Source organism: Ischnura elegans, chromosome 5 (assembly GCF_921293095.1).
Source record: "Ischnura elegans chromosome 5, ioIscEleg1.1, whole genome shotgun sequence".
Lineage (NCBI taxonomy): Eukaryota > Metazoa > Arthropoda > Insecta > Odonata > Coenagrionidae > Ischnura > Ischnura elegans.
Window position 1 is genome coordinate 6350674 of NC_060250.1, and position 18027 is coordinate 6368700.

The 18027-nt window shown below is 42.6% G+C and overlaps 1 protein-coding gene across 10 annotated transcripts in view; it reads right to left on the minus strand.

Moving 5' to 3' along the window:
- Positions 1–18027, minus strand: part of LOC124158464 (partitioning defective 3 homolog) — a 556537-nt gene that overhangs the window by 186370 nt on the left and 352140 nt on the right. For 9 of the 10 annotated variants that reach the window (XM_046533578.1, XM_046533570.1, XM_046533572.1 and 6 more), the window contains exon 1: positions 3552–6303. The exons of the other annotated variant lie outside the window; for it this stretch is intronic. In XM_046533578.1, the coding sequence (XP_046389534.1) occupies positions 3552–3752 (201 nt within the window). In that variant the 5' untranslated portion in view covers positions 3753–6303. Of the gene's footprint in view, positions 1–3551; positions 6304–18027 lie in introns of those variants that run through there. 10 annotated transcript variants of the gene reach the window in all.

Consider the following 18027-nt stretch of genomic DNA (forward strand, 5'->3'; position numbering starts at 1 on the left):
CCCACCGAGACTCGCACCACGTCACTCCAAATTCGCTCCGGCTGCTCCAACTAATAAAGCCATAAATGCGTCTCCGGTTTCACAACGAGCTAGGAGGCACATTGCAAGAACATGGAGAGCCTAACCTGGTATAAGAGCCGAGAGCCGGTGTCTATAGCTCGCCGGGGAAGACATTACTTATTAATGTATTCTAACGGTTAAGGAAGGTTTACATGGAATGTTTTCCGAGTTAGCTGAGCCAGCCATCACGATTGGACGTTTCAGTTCATAATTAAGCCTACTTATTACCTTTCATTCTACATATTTACGAGTCCTTTAAAATTGGCCTTGTGCTGTTCTGTGACTATATTAAATAACTATTCATAAATCCTACTCTCTTCCCACCCTTCCTTGCTAAAATAACATTCTACCATCTAGCACAGTTTTCTACATCCCCTCCCGATAAGCACTGCCTCCATCCATGCCTTCTGTCTCCTCTGAATCTCATCTACAAGCTGCCTCTCCACACCCACCATGTCCAGCACTTCGTCGTTCCCGTCTCCCTCCGTCCACTTCGCCTTTCTTCGCCATAACCACATTTCAAAAGCCTCCAATCTCCTAGTGTCTACGACTTTGCAAACAGACAGTGAAAAGGCGTATTCTTCCTTCAAGAATCGACGAAGAAATATAAATGAGGGAAGACGTACTTTATGACATAGTATCATGGGATGTAATGAGTTCAAAGGCAAGGTCGCGGTAAACTACTTTTCCCTAATGTACTAAATCTTTAATAAATTAATTTCCGAAATTATACATCGAATACTGAAGACACCCATCCCCCTTGACATAAAATCTGGGTCACTCTATTTAGAAGTGAATGATTCCCGCCAACTACTTCAATCAAGCGATTTGCTACTGCCAGATCGTAACGCTTATCCAAAGCAGGGAAATTGAAAGTAGGCTCCAAGTGAGGGAACATTTTAGGTCAGCGCGGGACGACCTTCAGATACGAGTAAATAAGACAGCGCAGGGCTCCGTCCGGAGGTCTTTTGGAAGGCGTGGATCGTGCAATTAATTTCAATAGCACGCATTTAAAATCTCAAATTCAATCCAATGGCCAAAGTTTTTTTTAATTTTATCGCACAAGGCCTAAGCTAGAGGCACGACTGTCTTTATACCGAAGAAGCCTTCATCGCCAAAATCAATGCTTCTCTCGCAACACGATTGATTTCATTAAAAGGCCGTGATCCACAACAGAGACCTCTTCGCAAGACTCGCCGTTATCATCTCTTGAATTTACGGCGTATTAATTGTTTAAAACTTATGCTATAATATTTAAATATTCAGCGTGCAAGGAGCCGTGAGTGTGGCCACCCTACGAATCAAAGACTTGGACAGTTGGAAAAGATGACCAGAAAATAGTCGAAGCCTTCAGAAAAGAGTGGAGAGCCGGTGTTGGTGGCTCTAGATGGAATGCACTGATTACAGAGTGAGAGACGAAGATGTGTAGAAGAAGAGTGAGTGACGAAAGGGATGAACACACGCCAGAGAGGGATCCACAGGGGAGTTACATGTATAGAGGTCATGTCAAGAGACAGAGTAATCACGTGAGGAATGTAATAAAAAGAAAAATTGGCGAGGAAATCCATGAGATGAGGACTTCAATAGGGAATGGCACAATGAGAGGCGGAAGTGAATCTGCTGGCTCCGAAAAATTGAGAAATGGAAGGGTTGGTGCAGTGATAGTAACAATCTTCGGATTGTTGCGCTATGAAAACATTAATAGAGCGGAAACTTGTAAAAATATGATCGCATCTCCAGTTCGATAATTTTACATCGGCATTCTCTCAGAAATATTTTATATATGTCGACGAGGGTTCACTCTGTAAACCAAAACAGTTTCAAGATGATAAAGTAATTTTTTAGCAATACATACGCCAGGACATGAGAACGGTAGAGAGTGCGTGATGCTTGCTTTATTAACGTTATTCTACACACTGTCAAACCATAATCTCATAATTGAAATAATAATATATCTGAAAACCATTAGTGGTGAGGGTCGCACGACTTTGTTCTGGGCATGGCACGAGGGACGGCCCTTATCCTGAGAAATCGCCGACTGCCACCCCTTGATACTGCACGCCATTCATATTGCCATTCTACTATCGTTTTAAACACGTACCTACAATATCATTTCCTCTCGTGTAATCTCCAGTCGTAAACCAAGTGTACCTCAGAGGTTAACTCTAAGTCGGTACACACATTATTCATCGGCGTTGAGAATATTCATGAATCATTAATGGTATCTTGAATGTAAAGCGAGACGCATCTGTAAATCACGGCATCGTGACAAGAATTCATTAAGAGCAAATGAAAACATGGGCATGATAAAGGACGAATCAAAATTGCTAATCATTCGTGCACGCTTCTTTTGAGACTAAATACAAGATCATGAATTTGCTTCCCCACTCGTACAATATGCCATCACAACTAAGGTATGTCTCGTGGGTTGGTGGTGTTTCAATCCTAAATGAAATGCAATTAAGCTTGAATTTCAGTTGTGTTCCACGTAGATATCTTAATTTTCCTTAATTCAATTTTTTAAACCGGAATTCTAGTTGTAAGTGGCCTTGCATTTGTGCTAGTGATGTCAGCATGTCTTTGCACTCCCAACACCTTATGAAATTCCGAGAGTATGCATCTCAGTGTCTTACTGCGAAAGATGGGTTATTATCACAGTACACGACCGGTTTCGTTAGGTTTACCTGGAGTAATTTTAAGGTTACCGCAGCCTGACTCCACTCTTAACTTAGACTTCCCTCTTCAATTCCACGACAAGGCCTTTCATTCTGTATCAATAAATCCTATTCTCTTCCTACCTCTCCCTCGCTCATCCGACATTCTTTCTTCTAAGTCTGTTTTCAACCTTTCTTCCTCGCTCACTACTTGCTCCTTCCACACCTTCTGTCTCCCCAATAGAAAGCTGTGTAAAGGACTAAAAAATACCGGGCAGCAATTACTCGATCTAATTTTGGCTCAATAAGGTCGCTATCGCGCAGCGTAGAAGATTGCTTTAGACCAATAGAACCTCCATACGGGCACGTAGCCAAGAAGAGGAAATTTTTCCAGCGATGCATCCGCCCATGAGATTGCCAGCTCTGACCACCAATTCAATAAGTACAAAAGTGTCCGAGGAATTCAAGTTGGCTTGAGTTTGAGAAGAGATCAATTATATACGGAATCTATTAAGAATTTTCTAGCGGGGGATGCATATAGAATATCTTTATGCCAAATACGAAGCTATTTCTCAATCGACCAACGCACAAAGAATTTTTCTAAATCAGCTTGTATTATGGAATGCCGCCCAGGTATTGATTTATCAATAGCTTAGGCGTACATCGGGATCTTTTGCCAGTGGAGTCCGGAACGGTGAACGGATTTTTCAGAAGAAAAATCGACGACTCTAACAATAAGCATCATTTGCACGAAATCCATAGAACATTTAGTGGAATAAATGGATCTGCAATGCGTACGACTTGGCCACCCGCATTCCAATGCCTCTTTGGACTCACCATTCTCTTATTCTCGATCGTTGAAGTCACCGAGATCTCAGCCGCGTGCACCACGGACCGCTGCAGCTTCTCCACCTTGTAGCTGCGGTGGCGCCAGCCGAAGATCTGCGAGATCTTCTCCACGGCCATTTCCGCGCACTTGGGCCCCACGGGCGGCTGGCAACCCTCGAACATGGCCGAGAGCACACCAGGGCCGGGCATCGCACTCGCGAGCGGACGGCGCAGATGCCACACTTGAGAAGCGTATCGATGATACACCCGGGAACCGAATGCAGGCTCTCCCGGAGCACTGTGGCACTTATTGAGAAAACACTCTCCCCGCAACCGTCCGAAGAGTTCCTCAGTTCAAAGTGTTCGCGGGCAATAACTGACGAGGGAAGGTGATATCACCCAACTCATGATCGTACTCGCACCAGTTCGAAGACATATAATTATCAATGATATTATGTGTCTATTTCATGTCGAGAGATACCGAGATAAACAAGGCAGCTCCTGTATCAGTTTTCGAAAGCCAATGCATTCAATAATTCGTAAGACGAATCATTTAATGTTCGTTCGTTTATTTAATTCATTTGTCTTCAGCGTATCGTAGTTTTCTTTCGGAGCTCCATGAGCTTATCGCGTTTTCGTTGGAATTGTCTGGTAGCTGTCGCACGCTTTCAAACCGTCGTTGTCGTACACTAGACATCACACTTCAAGTTGCGACACACATTGTCGTCGTCGTCTCGTAGCAGCAGAGGGATGGTCGTTGTCGCTTGAATCGCCCACTGGGTCGTAAGGTTTGTTACGAAAGACGAGTCACTCTTGTTTTCATCGGAAAGAAGGACGCCTACGGATTGCTGCAAAAGGCCTAACGCTAAATTCGCTTCTCATGGGTAAGAAGGTAAATACCTGAACCTAGTCGGATAATGAGTGTGAGGTACACATAAAGAAACAACATGGATTGCTTCTTCTTCTTCCAGGGCAGCAAACTTTTTCATTTCCCGGCCACACCGGCGTCTTTCTCGCACGGACTCATTTCTTTTTTCTGTGTGAAAACCCGATGGCGAGATTAGTCAAGAATCTCCACGATTTCGGAATATTTCTCCTCCCGAGTCACAAATTAAGTTTTTTTTCCTCTCCTCCTCCCTCTCTAGGTTTTCCCAAATCCTTCGCCGCGGCCCACAGACGATGGCGATGTCGAAACCTCCTCCTCCTTTGTTCTTCTTCCTGCCGCCGGAACCAACCGACTTCCCTCCTCCTCCGAGCGGTCTCACCTGAGAACCCACAAGAAGCAGAACTCGCGTGATTGATATCCTTTATTTTCTGCCTCGCATGCTCCGGACCGAAGACTTGATCCGACCACCACTCCCGCCAATCCAGTGCAGTCCATGAATGAATTTCCAGAAAGAAAAAAAGAGCGGTTGTCGGCCAATGTTTTCCGAGAAAGACGAAGCGAACGGATGGGCTAACAGACGCTGACGGAATGAAACGGGTCGCGTGTAGTCAAAAAGAAGTGTCCAGTGCGCACCGTTGATCGCGGGACGTGCGCTGCGCGCGTAACGTTGACAACGGGAGTAAACAAGGGCCCTTTGGTGTCCACTCAGCGACCGGAAGTTGGGCGAGTGATTTCCGGGTCCACCATCAAGACCCGTGAAGCCATAGGCAAATCTCGATCACAATTTGTGAAGAGACCACGGGCAAGGGCAGAAAGCCATTCATTTAGAGAGGGATAAGTTTATTAAAGGAAACAAACTAGGAGACACACAGTCGTTGAAAGCGGGCCGCAACCCAGAGCTAATCAATGTTACTTTTAAAATTTGGAGATAGTGAAGCCAATATTAACCGGCATGGTAATGGAAATGCTTTCCCAAACCTTCTTATAAAGTACGTACGAATAAACTGTTGAATATATGAGTCGATAGTGAGAAGCACAAAATCTACGGTTAGGTTCACTGAAATTTTTAATGTAACAAAGCAAGCGACACGAAAATATGCCTCCAACAAAAAAGGGATATCCGTCAAAGAAAAAAAAACTTCGAGGCGATGTCATCCGATGAAGACAAACACAAATCCAGGTTTCTTCGCTGGCGTCCTAGTTGTCACCGAAGGAACAATGAAAACCGCTCAAAGAACGAGCATACAGAGACGACACTGCCGTTTCTAGACTCCAAAAACCTTTTTTGGAGATGAAACCGGTGAAGGGGGAAGCAGGATGGAGTCGGAGACAGTTATCCCTCGATTCCAAAACTGGAAGGAAGATGCTCTGCCCAAAGATGTTCGGACGGGACGATCTCTTCTACTCTGCGGGGGAAAATGAAGTTCAAGGGAGATAAATACGTCACAAAGGGGGGAGATGATCACTAAACTCATTCCGGATTTCACTACTTTGCCAACTAGCCCTTTGGTCCAGGAATATTACGGCGTAAACAATCCTTCAGGAGGAACAGAACTTTCTCTTCTTATGATCGAATGGTCACGTGAAACTAAAACGGGATCGAAATATTCACGAATCTGTTTCAATCGGCGATCGAATGGTTTCACCCTCATTCACATGCACTCGTCTCCATGGAGATAATAACATAAACAAGCCCTCAGCTGGGCGAATAGGAATGCGACACTTCTCACTTCCTCGAGACACTCTGTTCACGTCGCCGCCTCTTGAACTTGATCCCAGCGATTGAATTACGACATCAGGAACACACCCTCCTCTGCGGAGCACGTGCTGCTCTGGGTGCAAGACCCATGCTCACCAACCTGCTCGCCCACCGCCTCTCAGCTGCTGACTGACGGACCGCTGGCGGTGGAGGGGAAGTGTTTGCGACGAGGTGAGCGTCGATTGGGGAGGGGAAGAGGGAGAAACAAAAAGTACACCTGGGAAGAGGGAGGGAGGGAGGGGTATCACCTTGGCAACCTCCCCTCCTCGCTCACCGAATAGACATCTTATTATTTACACTACGAAGGAAAACTTTTGCACAAATAATTGAGGTGAATCATTAAAAATTAAACAACTGCATTGGAAACAATTTTACATTTTTCTCTCGAAATTGCACTTACAAATTTTCAACTATAACTCTGCGTTAGTTCTGTAATTCTAGTGATTCACCGTCCAAACAACCTACAGCAATACCGTGGGCAACATTCGCTGGATTTGTTGCTCGTCGCATTAAATACGATCGTGTTATAATTTTGTCTGCTGTTTTTCTTAAGGCCGTTTTACACGGGGCACGGAATTGCGCAGGTTAGAGCTGCATTTATTTCTAAAATGGCGTGGAATTGCGCGAATGCATGAACGAAATTAGAACAGGGGCTATTTTGCCGTCTCGCATCCACGCATTCTCGCATGTGTTCTAGCAATTCACCTCTTTACACGACGCAATTTTAATTGCGCCTTCGCACGTATGTCAGATTTCGCAATTCCGTGTACCGTGTAAAACGGCCTTTATGATAGCCATTGTTCTTTTCTTTCTCATGGTTCTTTGTGTTCTTTTTGATCGATTCATTGACATGAACCCAATTACAAGAATCATCGAAATTCTCACTTCTCCATGTACCTACGCTTCCCCCTCCTCCACCATCTCACACCCTTCCCCTCCCTCGCTGGTGAATGGCACCCCCTTTCCTCCCCTCCCCCTCTCCGTACGAAACACATGATGAGAGAGAGAGAGAGCGGAGAGAGAAATGAAAGGGTTTCGGGGATAGAGACGGTGGTTCCACCTGTCGGTGGTTTGCCGTCACTATCTGCTCCTCTCCTCCCGCCCGCGATTCGAACTTGTGCCGCGAACGAACGGCCTCGATCCAATGAGAGTAAACATCGAGTTATGAGAAAACTGAGCGCAAACTCACACATATACCTAAGGTAAGAGCAGCAACACAAGTCTGGGGCTAAAAAGAAAAAAACGCGCACTGAATACAATCAATCACTCTTTTATGAACCCTTCTGCACAGAGCGCATTAAAATTGATGCGAGCTGCTCCTCCTTAGATGTCCTTTGGCCGGGACGCATTTTAATAATACTCATCTTTTTTTTCCTTCCGATATGTCAGTTCACAGTTAGAGTCGACAAAAGATAGAAGAGAAGCGCAACGAAATAAAATGACAAGGGAACTGTCCACTCGAGAAACTTCAAGCTCATTCAAATCCATCAAATCTTACGGTTATTTTTCCGCTAACTTACCTACCTATCGCACTATCTTTTTTAAGAACGATGTGATTGATATTAGGGAACTGTGAACTCAACCAATGAGCTCCCACGATTAACTTTGCGCTTCTTTATTTTTAAAAACTATCTTTTAGTATAAACATAGTGTGCAATGCTGCTCCGGGGTGGGAAAATAACTAATACGGAGAAGTTATACATCACCTATCACTACCTATCTTCAAGAAAAAATGCCAGTATCATTATGATTCATTCTCAGATTCAACCTAAAGATAGATTGCGATAGGTGATGCAGAGATTCTTCCATATTTAAATGGCATGACAGGCAATTCCCGGGTTTACCTTGCATAACGAAGATTAATGATTATAGGTGTTCAAATAGTCACTTGCGTTTTGAACCAGGGACGCTTGGATCAGTAACTCCGCGTCATACCCACTAGAGTAGGTACAAAGATCCTCCAGCACTATCATGGGAAATGTGAAAGGTCAACAAAAATGAAGATTTAAAAATAAAATGGACGAATATTTCTTGATCTCTTTAAAATATGTGTCATGATGTCTATATGTTATTAAATGCAGGTCAAAATCAATATTGTTTTTAAAGAATAATATTTTCTCGCCAAAGTTTTTTTCGCAAAATTTAGTCGTTGCAACTGGTCTTGAGAAGTTTTATAAACTAATACTGTATTTGTTTTCGCACCGTAAAGCGCTACAATCCATATAAGTCGGAGACATGGACACTTTGGAAGGAGGACAAGAGTAGACTGGAGGCTATCGTGATGTTGGTCTGGAGGAGAATGGAGAGGGTGAATAGGACGGAGAGGAGGAGGAACGACGATATGGTGGGGGAGGAGAGGCAGCTTATAGATGAGATACGGAGGAGACATGGACGGAGCGGGTGCTTAGAGGGGAGGGGATGTTGAAAATCAGTTTAGAGTGAAGAATTGTGGGCAAGAGGGAGAAATTAAGGAAGAGAATTAAATTTATAGATAGATTTTCCTTGTTGTGAATTGAAGCGGGAAGTGCATGATGGGAAGGAGAGGAGGCAGACAGAAATTTAGTTTGATTTAATTATGATAAAAGTATTTCTAATAAAGGCTTAGGACCTTTAATAGTTTTCGCAAATAAATTCAACGGGAATGAAATTTTCAGTCGTGTTGAACAAACTCATCGTACCAGGAGACAAAACAAAATTGACGATTTTAGACATTAAGCGCTATTTCTTATCAGATATATGAACTAGAAACATGGGAAAGTACCAAAATAATATTTTTGGATTGAATTCAGTCGTTTTAGCCTTTTCTCTGAAATCGTACACCACTATCTAGTGTCGTACACCATGAAGCCCACGTCATGTTAAATATAGTTTTCCATGAAATTCCCCGGACTAATTCCACGACATTGCTCCACTTGTGAAGCAACTAAGAACAGACGTAATTAAGTGCGACCAGAAGATAATATATACGTGGAAAAGGCGCCGTTAGAAAGAAGTACAACAGACACAATGGAGGAGATATAGAGGCAAGAATGAATATAATAATCCGCATTCAGTGAAAGTCTCTTCTAACAAAGCAATGAAAACTGTTGTCATACGCTTTATTAGTTCTCTGAAAGCCACGCGTCAAATGCAAAAGAAAAGAATTTCACTAACCTTTTATGACTAAAAATATCAGAAGCAAGGCAAAAAATGTTAAGAGCGGATAAAAGTAAATGGTTCCTATGAATAGATCCACCTTGATGGCACGGTAAGTGAAACACCTCCCTCGTTCCAAATCAGCCATTGTTACACAATCACGGACCTCCAGTTGCATTCTGGGATGGATTGATGAACTGAGAAACCGGTGATGGAAAATCCGAATAACTCACCTGAAAAGAAAAGATAATTCAAGTTATGAACACGGCTATAGTCATGGGTTACATGAAAGATCATCAATACATTGTTTTAAAACGAGAGACCCAAGATGATTGCTCAAAAAATGGATAACAGACAAAGCAACTAATTCAGTACTTATAATTGGTACGATACACGCCAGTCAATCATAGAAGGTGAGAAAGGCAAATTCGTTTGCTCCGCCAAAAGCTAAATCAGTCACATTAGGGGATGGTAAGACGATGGTATGCAAAAGGATGTGACTTAAATAGGTTTTCACAACTAGGCAATTTGCAATCATCAATAAGCAGAGGAGGTATAGGTAAGAAAGAAATGTTCATACAACAGCCAGCGCGAGACACCATTCCACAAAAAGAAATATCTGCTTAAATTTAAAGATAGGAGCAAGGGAATCATGAATTACACTTGGATTATGCATATCTATGGTACTGAGGCATGGGCGATGACGGCGAAAGTCAAATCAAGGGCGAAGCAATTTGAAATGAAGTAATCAAGGATTTGTAAGAGAGGGATTTGTAAGAATATGTATGTGTGGAAAGATTTGCTATTAGGACAAGAATTTGGTGGAAAACTGCGTCTAGCAAATGTTAGGGCTGTTGAGCAGTGATGTGAATGAGGCGATAGCAAAACAAGTTTCAAGTGAAGGAAATAATTATATGCAGATAGGTTTACTGACGCCTATGTCATTCAAAAACTAATTAAAAAAATTGGGGCATTATTTTTATAATAACTATCACCAAATTGCACGCTATTGGCTACTGGTCAGCCCATTATTGACTCTCATTAGGTTTAGGTGTCCATTGGTAATTCTTCGCACATTCCCAAGCTAAAGAGATGATAAGTAATTTAGTTGGTTCATGCTACATGCCTTTCTAAATTAACATTTTAACGATACAAGTAATATTATCTTTTCTAAGTTACAATAGGCAATATAATCTAAAAGCAAAACCTTACGACGGCAGTGAACGAGGTATGCATGCATGTATATCAAATTTCATCATCTTAATAAAGTATGACTCGATATCGTGTGTGTCTTACGTCAATGGTCGCGTTTCCGGAAGCTCTTCCGGTGACCCCAAAACTCAGCCCAAGCACCCAGTGGACAAATGAATGTTTGGACCGCATACATGTATATCCTTGTCGGAGTAGAGTGATGATTATGTGAAAAAGAAGCTCAAATCTGTTACTTTTTTACAAAATTCAGAAACAATTGTTCATAATGAACAGCTAAAACTGAGATTTGAAAGATTTTTAAAATATTTTTCATTTTAATCATTTTTTGTTACCGAACTGGTACTTTCTAACGTTTTATTTTTCATTTTAATTTGAAATTGAAGCTGCTAAATTTGTTTTTTTTTGCATTTTTTAATTTCTTAATATTTTTCGCACTTTTTTCAAAATTTAAAACAATATAATTAATAAGCTATGATAAGAAGGAAGTTAAGACGCACGAGAAACTCATATGTGAGCCACTTCATGAGGCAGTGTATATATTGAGATACTTGGATCGTAATTCCAAATGTTCGCAATAAGTATGCAATTCGTGCCTTTCAGTCTGAACTCCAAATTAATAGGCAGATGGGAAATGAAGCCATTCATGGACTTCGTGGGCGGATCAGGCAATCTCAGAAAACGGCCCGGATAGTAAAAGAGGGACCGAATCGACTCATTCTGAAAGGTTTCCAGTTTTTGACGAATACGTGTAATACGGCTATTAATTAACCTAAATATCGCATAAACTGAGATTTATAAAATTTAAATATAACTTTTACATTTACTTATCATATTTACCCATTTCATTTTTTAGCATCTTCTTTGGTTCATTTGTATGTTATCACTAGCGTAATAGTAATTCTAAAAATGAAAATGGAGAATTTTCCGAGTATGCTTACTAAAATAATGTAAAGGAATGAAACGATATGTAGTGATCGACAAATGTGACTCGCACCACGACCTCTCCAATGAGAAGTGCCCGTGGCAATGAATCGGCAATCATCGTCACCACCACCGCTCTGCGTCTAAACGCTCATCGACACGACATGCCTCGGACGGTCGGAGCGGCGAAACTGAGGAGCAGCGAGCGGAGAAAGTCGTGTCGAGCGATGTGAGAAGGGCGATTCGACCGATAAGACGTGAGCGGTCGTTTGATTGGGAGTGCGTGTTTCGATTGTTCGCCAGGCACGTGAAGAAAGTGCTTCGACGAGTGCACGAAATTTGAAGAGGACGCGATTTGGCATTCGCGCGCCCGCCATGTTGCTCTCTCTCGCTCAACTGAAGAGGAGAGCCCACGAATAACACAGTGAGTCTCTAGTCGACCCCTGGATGTACTGTCACCCGCCGCGCATTCAAATTATTATTATTACAGTATTCTACCGATTAAGGTGTGGAAGATTCTCAATATGCGGAGATCCCCTTGGCAGAATCCTACGTAGAAAGAGCAAACCAAACCAAACTGCCACGAAATGAACCTAGAGTCGTCCTTCAGTATCCCAGAGAGCGAATTAGCGACCGACATATTGACTCAAGAGGACCTCAGCGTCAATGTATTTAATTTTTAATCCCGAGCCAAGATGCAACGTGAGTCTCAAGATAGAAGTGGCCCTTTACGAACTTGAAAGAACCAATAAGTTCAACTGTTACGGGAGCAAATCAGAGGAAAACGGATTCAGTATTGAGGACACCATGAAAACAATTATGATAACAAATGAAGCATTCACGAATAGGAAACAGCTGATGAGAGGATAGTTATGTAAAAGTTTAAGGGAAATTCTGAAAAAAAACAAGAGTCCGTTACGGGGATTAGCGCTTTATGGGGTGGAAACATGGACACTTAGGGAGGAGATTGTATGCTTTCTAGAGGTGGGTAAGGAGATGAATGGGGAAGGTGAAGTGGAGGAGGAGCGACGAAGTGCTGGACATGGTGGGCCTCAAGAGTACACTTTCAGGTGATGCAATGTTTACAATGGAATAGCTTCGAGGTTTAAGTGAGAACAACCTATGGCCTTACATAGCTAGTACTTATTGTCCTGTTCTCCACTCCGGCGTAAATAGGCAAACAGTAAATCACGGCATAGTTACAGTGACGAACTTTCACATTTTATTTCTGCGTGAATTTATATAAAAGGATTCCGCAATCGATCACACGTGATGTCGTACATTTGAATGAGTTTTCAAAATGAGAATGTTAGGCAAAACGACGATATGACAAAAATCAATAAAATTAATTAAACTATTCCTTGCGAACGCAAATTCTTGGGAATTAATGGGTCGCGTAGTATTCGTCGCTGTTTTGCGGACTTTTTTGAAAACCGATTAGAAAGCGAGCGAAGAGGTAGCTTCGATGGAACTGCCCTCCCTCCCCCCCCCTCCCCCCCCCCAAGCCCCCTTCGTATGCTCTCCCCTTGCTGTCTTGATTCAGATCAGCACTAAATCCTTAGAGAAAAGCACGAGGGGTCATTCGCCGCTGGAAACTGCAACAGTGCTAGTTATAAGTAGTAAAACTCGATTGGCGGTCTCCGGGCGACGACGAAACGCCGACAATCTATATATATATATATATATAAAAGAAAGTCGAAAATCGTGTTAGTTAGAACACTTATAACTCGAGAACGGCTGCACCGATTTTAGTGACATTAGGCTCTTTGGATTTGTCTCAGCCCCGGATAACATATAGGGCATTAAAAAATAGGAAATGTTCACAAAAAAATTCAACTTTATCTTACAATTAGAGATATGTTTTTAGGAGTTGATTGTTAAGACGGTCAAAAAAATAAGATTTTTCTTCGTTTTTACTTATGTATTGACTAATCTTTTTAACAATATAAAAAAATTTAAATGTTCAAACATGTTAAAAATATTAAAGTTATATTAAAATAGTATTAAAATAATTGAATTAGAGGTAAGCTCAGCTCGAATTGAGTTGTCAACAAACACATAATTACCGTGTGTGTAAACAAATCTCCAAGCAATTGTTGATTATCAGTAATGTCCGTGTACTCTGCATGAATTCAAATCTTTTAACTTTGTAATAAACGAAGACGAAGTCACCAACTATCTATCTGAATATTAAAAGTCCTTGGACGCACCTGGCTTACCACGGCACGATTTACAGCTAAAGGAAGGCTCTGTGTTCATGATCTTTCGAAACCTAAACCAACCAAAACTATCCAACGGAACGTGTTTGGTTATTTAAGAAGCTGATAATGAAAGTGATTCACGCCACTATACTCAAAAGGAAAATTAAAAGATGAGGAAGTTCTCAATCCGAAGATTCCATGATCCCAGCTTACATACCCTTTTGAGCTTAGACGTATTCAATTTCCAATTCGTGATAACGATTAACAAATCGCATGGTCAGTCTTTCAGTTTTTGTGATGTTTGTTCTCATTTGTCAGTGAAAACCCATGATTTTCTCATGGTAAATAATATGTGGTATGTTTACGAGTCGGTAAACCTTCCGCTTTATTTCTTCCTTCGCTTCAAGGCTAGGAATTCGCGCGGCTAGGAATTAAGGATAGGAGCAGCTAATACTGGCGGGTCTGTAGGGTATAGAAAACTCGCCAAGGTAAGCGAGAGGTGTGGGGGCCCTCCCCAGACATTTTTTAGGATAAAAGGTTCAAAATAGTAGGTTTTGCGGCTGTGTGAACAGTTAAATATTTTGTGACTCATCCGTCCCCTTAATATTAATATCCAAATGTTTTATGAAAAGATTCTCTGAGCTTTTGGGGGGTTTTAACCCCCAAAAACCACCCTCGCTGCGTCCCTGCTTCGCTTCGCTATTTTTATTTAGCTTCATTCGCTTTATCCTGCGCCTGATAACAAAACAAAAACTGTTGTTTATCAGAAGGCGCTTGACGCAAGACATTAAACCCGAATGTGTAGGGCACAACGCATGCAGCACGTTTACGCAGTGCATTTTTTCCAAACAGAGATACTATTACTGGCGCGCCTAAAGTCATTTGATACGAATGCTGCTTCATAGGGGCTTTTCTTACACTATTTTGAGCATCAGTCAAGCGTCGGTCTAGCGTTGCGTTAACCTTCCCCGTGAACGAGCCAAGTTTACGCTACGGACTTAGACCTAAAAACATTTTTTTACGGTTAATAACACAAATAGCCAACAACTGAATTGTGTGTAAACAACTGAACTGCGTATAATTTTTATTTCATCAATATTTTCTCATTTAATTTATAATAAATCAAATATGATTAAAACGATACAGCCGCTCTTTATTTATAAATGGTGCAACTAAACTATAAGTTCATTGAATGTTAGGCGGTACGAAGTTCGCAGGGTCAGCTAGTATTTATTTAAAACGGAAATTCAACACGAGCGCGCTGAAGCTTTCCCTGCAGAGAAAGCGCAAGTGGCGAGGACGGATACGTGTGACCCCTTCGAGTCAGAGAGGTCAACGTAAATAAATGCGGACGGAATGAAGTGATGTTCCCCGAAGAGAGAACTCTGGGTGGCTGGGCGAACGGAATAGATATGCGGAGCACTCGATGCAAGCGTTCGAAAGTTGGTGAGCAAGCATTGCAAACCCCGTCGAGACATCGTTTCACAAAATACTTGTGGTCTTTGGAATAGGCCACTGACAGCAGAGGTCATTTGCGCCATGAGGGATGGGAATGGAAGGAAGGGTGGAGAGAAATCCGGCGCCGGCATCAGCCTGCTTTTAATGACCAAGGGAACCACAGCTTAACGTCCCATCCGACGGACGGAGTGTTGAATTTGAAGTGCTTTCCACAATGCCCTCTAGTGAATTTATATAAAAGGATTCCGCAATCGATCACACGTGATGTCGTACATTTTAATGGGTTTGCAAAATGAGAATGTTAGGCAAAACGACGATATGACAAAAATCAATAAAATTAATTAAACTATTCCTCGCGAACGCAAATTCTTGGGAATTAATGGGTCGCCTAGTATATAGTCATCGGGCAGTCTATACACATATCCTTGCCACCGCCGTGGTTTGAACCCGGAGCCACAGGGTAGGAAGACAACACTCAAGGCCAACACCATCCCTATCCCATGTTTCACAAACTGAAATATAGTTTACATTGAAAGCATTCTAGCTCCCAAGGTAGGCTTACATGGATCATTCCGCTGATTACCCCGGTCTGTCTCCCCTCCCTTCCCATCATGCACTTCCCTCTTCAATTCACTATGAGGACATTCTATATGTAAATCCTATTATCATCCTTCCCTTCTCTCGTTTATCCATCCCAACATTCTTACCCTAATCTAACACTGTTTTCCCTTCTCAGTACTCGCTCCATCCGTACCTTCTGTCTCCTCGCCCAGACGCTGCCTCTCCTCACCCACCGTGTCCAGCACTTCGCCGTTCCTCTTCCTCTCCGTCCACTTCACCTTCTCCATCCTTCCGCACACCTCCGTGGCCTCCCAGTCTTCCCTCGTCCCCCTCCGTCCATAGGAGTCCTCAGTCTTAATGTCACTCTCCTCCTACACATCAGCGACGTTAGGAGTTTTTGCCCGATATGTTGACGTGACAGAACTTTTTTAATTTACGCATTTTGTTTTAATTTTCTTGAATGTGCACCCTTTTTCCACATATCTACAATTAGAGGGGAGCTGATGCTGAAAATGCGACGCTTGTTGTCCAAGCCTAGAGGAGAGGATGAATCTCGTATGCGAAATTATGAATTAGTTGGTCCATCGGCGCTTCAAACGGTTTCCTCGTCGGAGGAATCCTCACACACTCGCTCTGTGCGTCAGCACAAAGGATGCTTTAGGTTTAGATAAGTGAAGATGGCGCTCATCTTGAACTTAGGAATAGGCGTGAGCACATCACAAATTCATTGCCACGCATTCAGACCTTTCACTTGGTCACCTCCCTTTCACTTGGGACGACTTTCTTTGGGGTTGTCCACGGGCAGTTTGAACCCGGGACCCATAAATCAACAGCCACGCTCTTTTTATCAGCCTTTACGTTTCCGTTTCTGAGAGCATAATGAAAATAATGTACACGCCATCAGTCATCATAGAAATATAATTACGGTGTATAACCTATGTCGTGATTCGAAAGAGCTGTCTTTATGATATGTATTGATCTTAAAATTAGGGTGACAGAATTTTGCAACGGTTAGTAGGCCACTCCGCTCCACCTATATTAACAAAACTTATAAGATAGGCACGGGCATTGGCTGTGAGATACCAACGATCAATCGATCTACGAGGAAGCATCCCCAACAAATACTCCTCCAAGGTCGAGATGAGCAGTGTTGGAACGAAAATGAGTCCGCCGAATGAAAGAAAAATAATAAAAATGACTCGTGGAGGGAGTGAGGGCGCTTTCATAAACACATTGTTCACGCGCATGACGTCACAATGGCGGAGGGCGTGGACCTATCCTGTGTCCCGCGCCTCACCAGCGCCACGCGTGTCGGAATGCACGGCCGAGATAATGGCCACTTGCACAGCAGTCACGTGACACCATGAGCGAGAATTCCGTGAACGCGAAGAGCCCGACCGCGAAGAACCGACAACCCCAAAATGAGGAGCAGAATCGCGGTTTCCCGAAATTTGTGCTGCGACAGCCGGCCATTTTGAGGATCGAAATTAAAGAGGACATTTTGTATTGTGCACTCCTTTTTATTGAAGAAAATTATTCGCAGTAGGGAAGGACCATGTTCGTAGTATTCGTTTCGATACATGGCGTTATCTTCGCTTCAAGTGAAGAAACAAATCCTTACGACGCTGAGCGTCGAGACGAGATGTCAATTCTGTTATCAAAGAAACGCAGGTGCATTTTCGTTCAAAAATACGATCTGATACGCACGTACACAGGCAAAAGACGACATGACAGTATAAAGGTACATTTTCCTGCATATAGTTCTAACACTAGCATGCGATAACGGCCTATATCTCCGTTATATATTTCAATCTTGTAAGAATTTCAAGATTAAAATAGGTTATCAACACAACAAGAATGCCTCAAGGAACTTGAAAAATAAATTGATTTGGATAAAATAATAATTATGATAGTATGATACCGATTAAGGTACGTAGGTTTGTATGGGGAATTAACCAAGTATTTCTCTCAGTCTCCCTTCCCTTCATGGGCCTACTACTTCAATTCACAATAAGACCTACTCCCTTTCATTCTATCTAATAATCCGATTCTCTTCCTTCCTCTCCCTCGTTTACCCAACATTCTTCCCTCTGATAACACTGTTTTCAACATCCCCTTCCCGCTCACTACTCGCTCTATCCATACCCTCTGTCTCCTCCGTATCTCATCCAGAAACTACCTCTCCTCACCCACCATGTCCAGCACTTCGTCGTTCCTCTTCCTCTCCGTCCACTTCTCCTTCTCCATTCTTCTCCTTACCCACATCTCGAATGCCTCCAATCTTCTCTCGTCTTCCTTCCCAAGTGTCCACGTTTCCGCACCGTAAAGCGCTACACCCCAGGTAACTCCTCA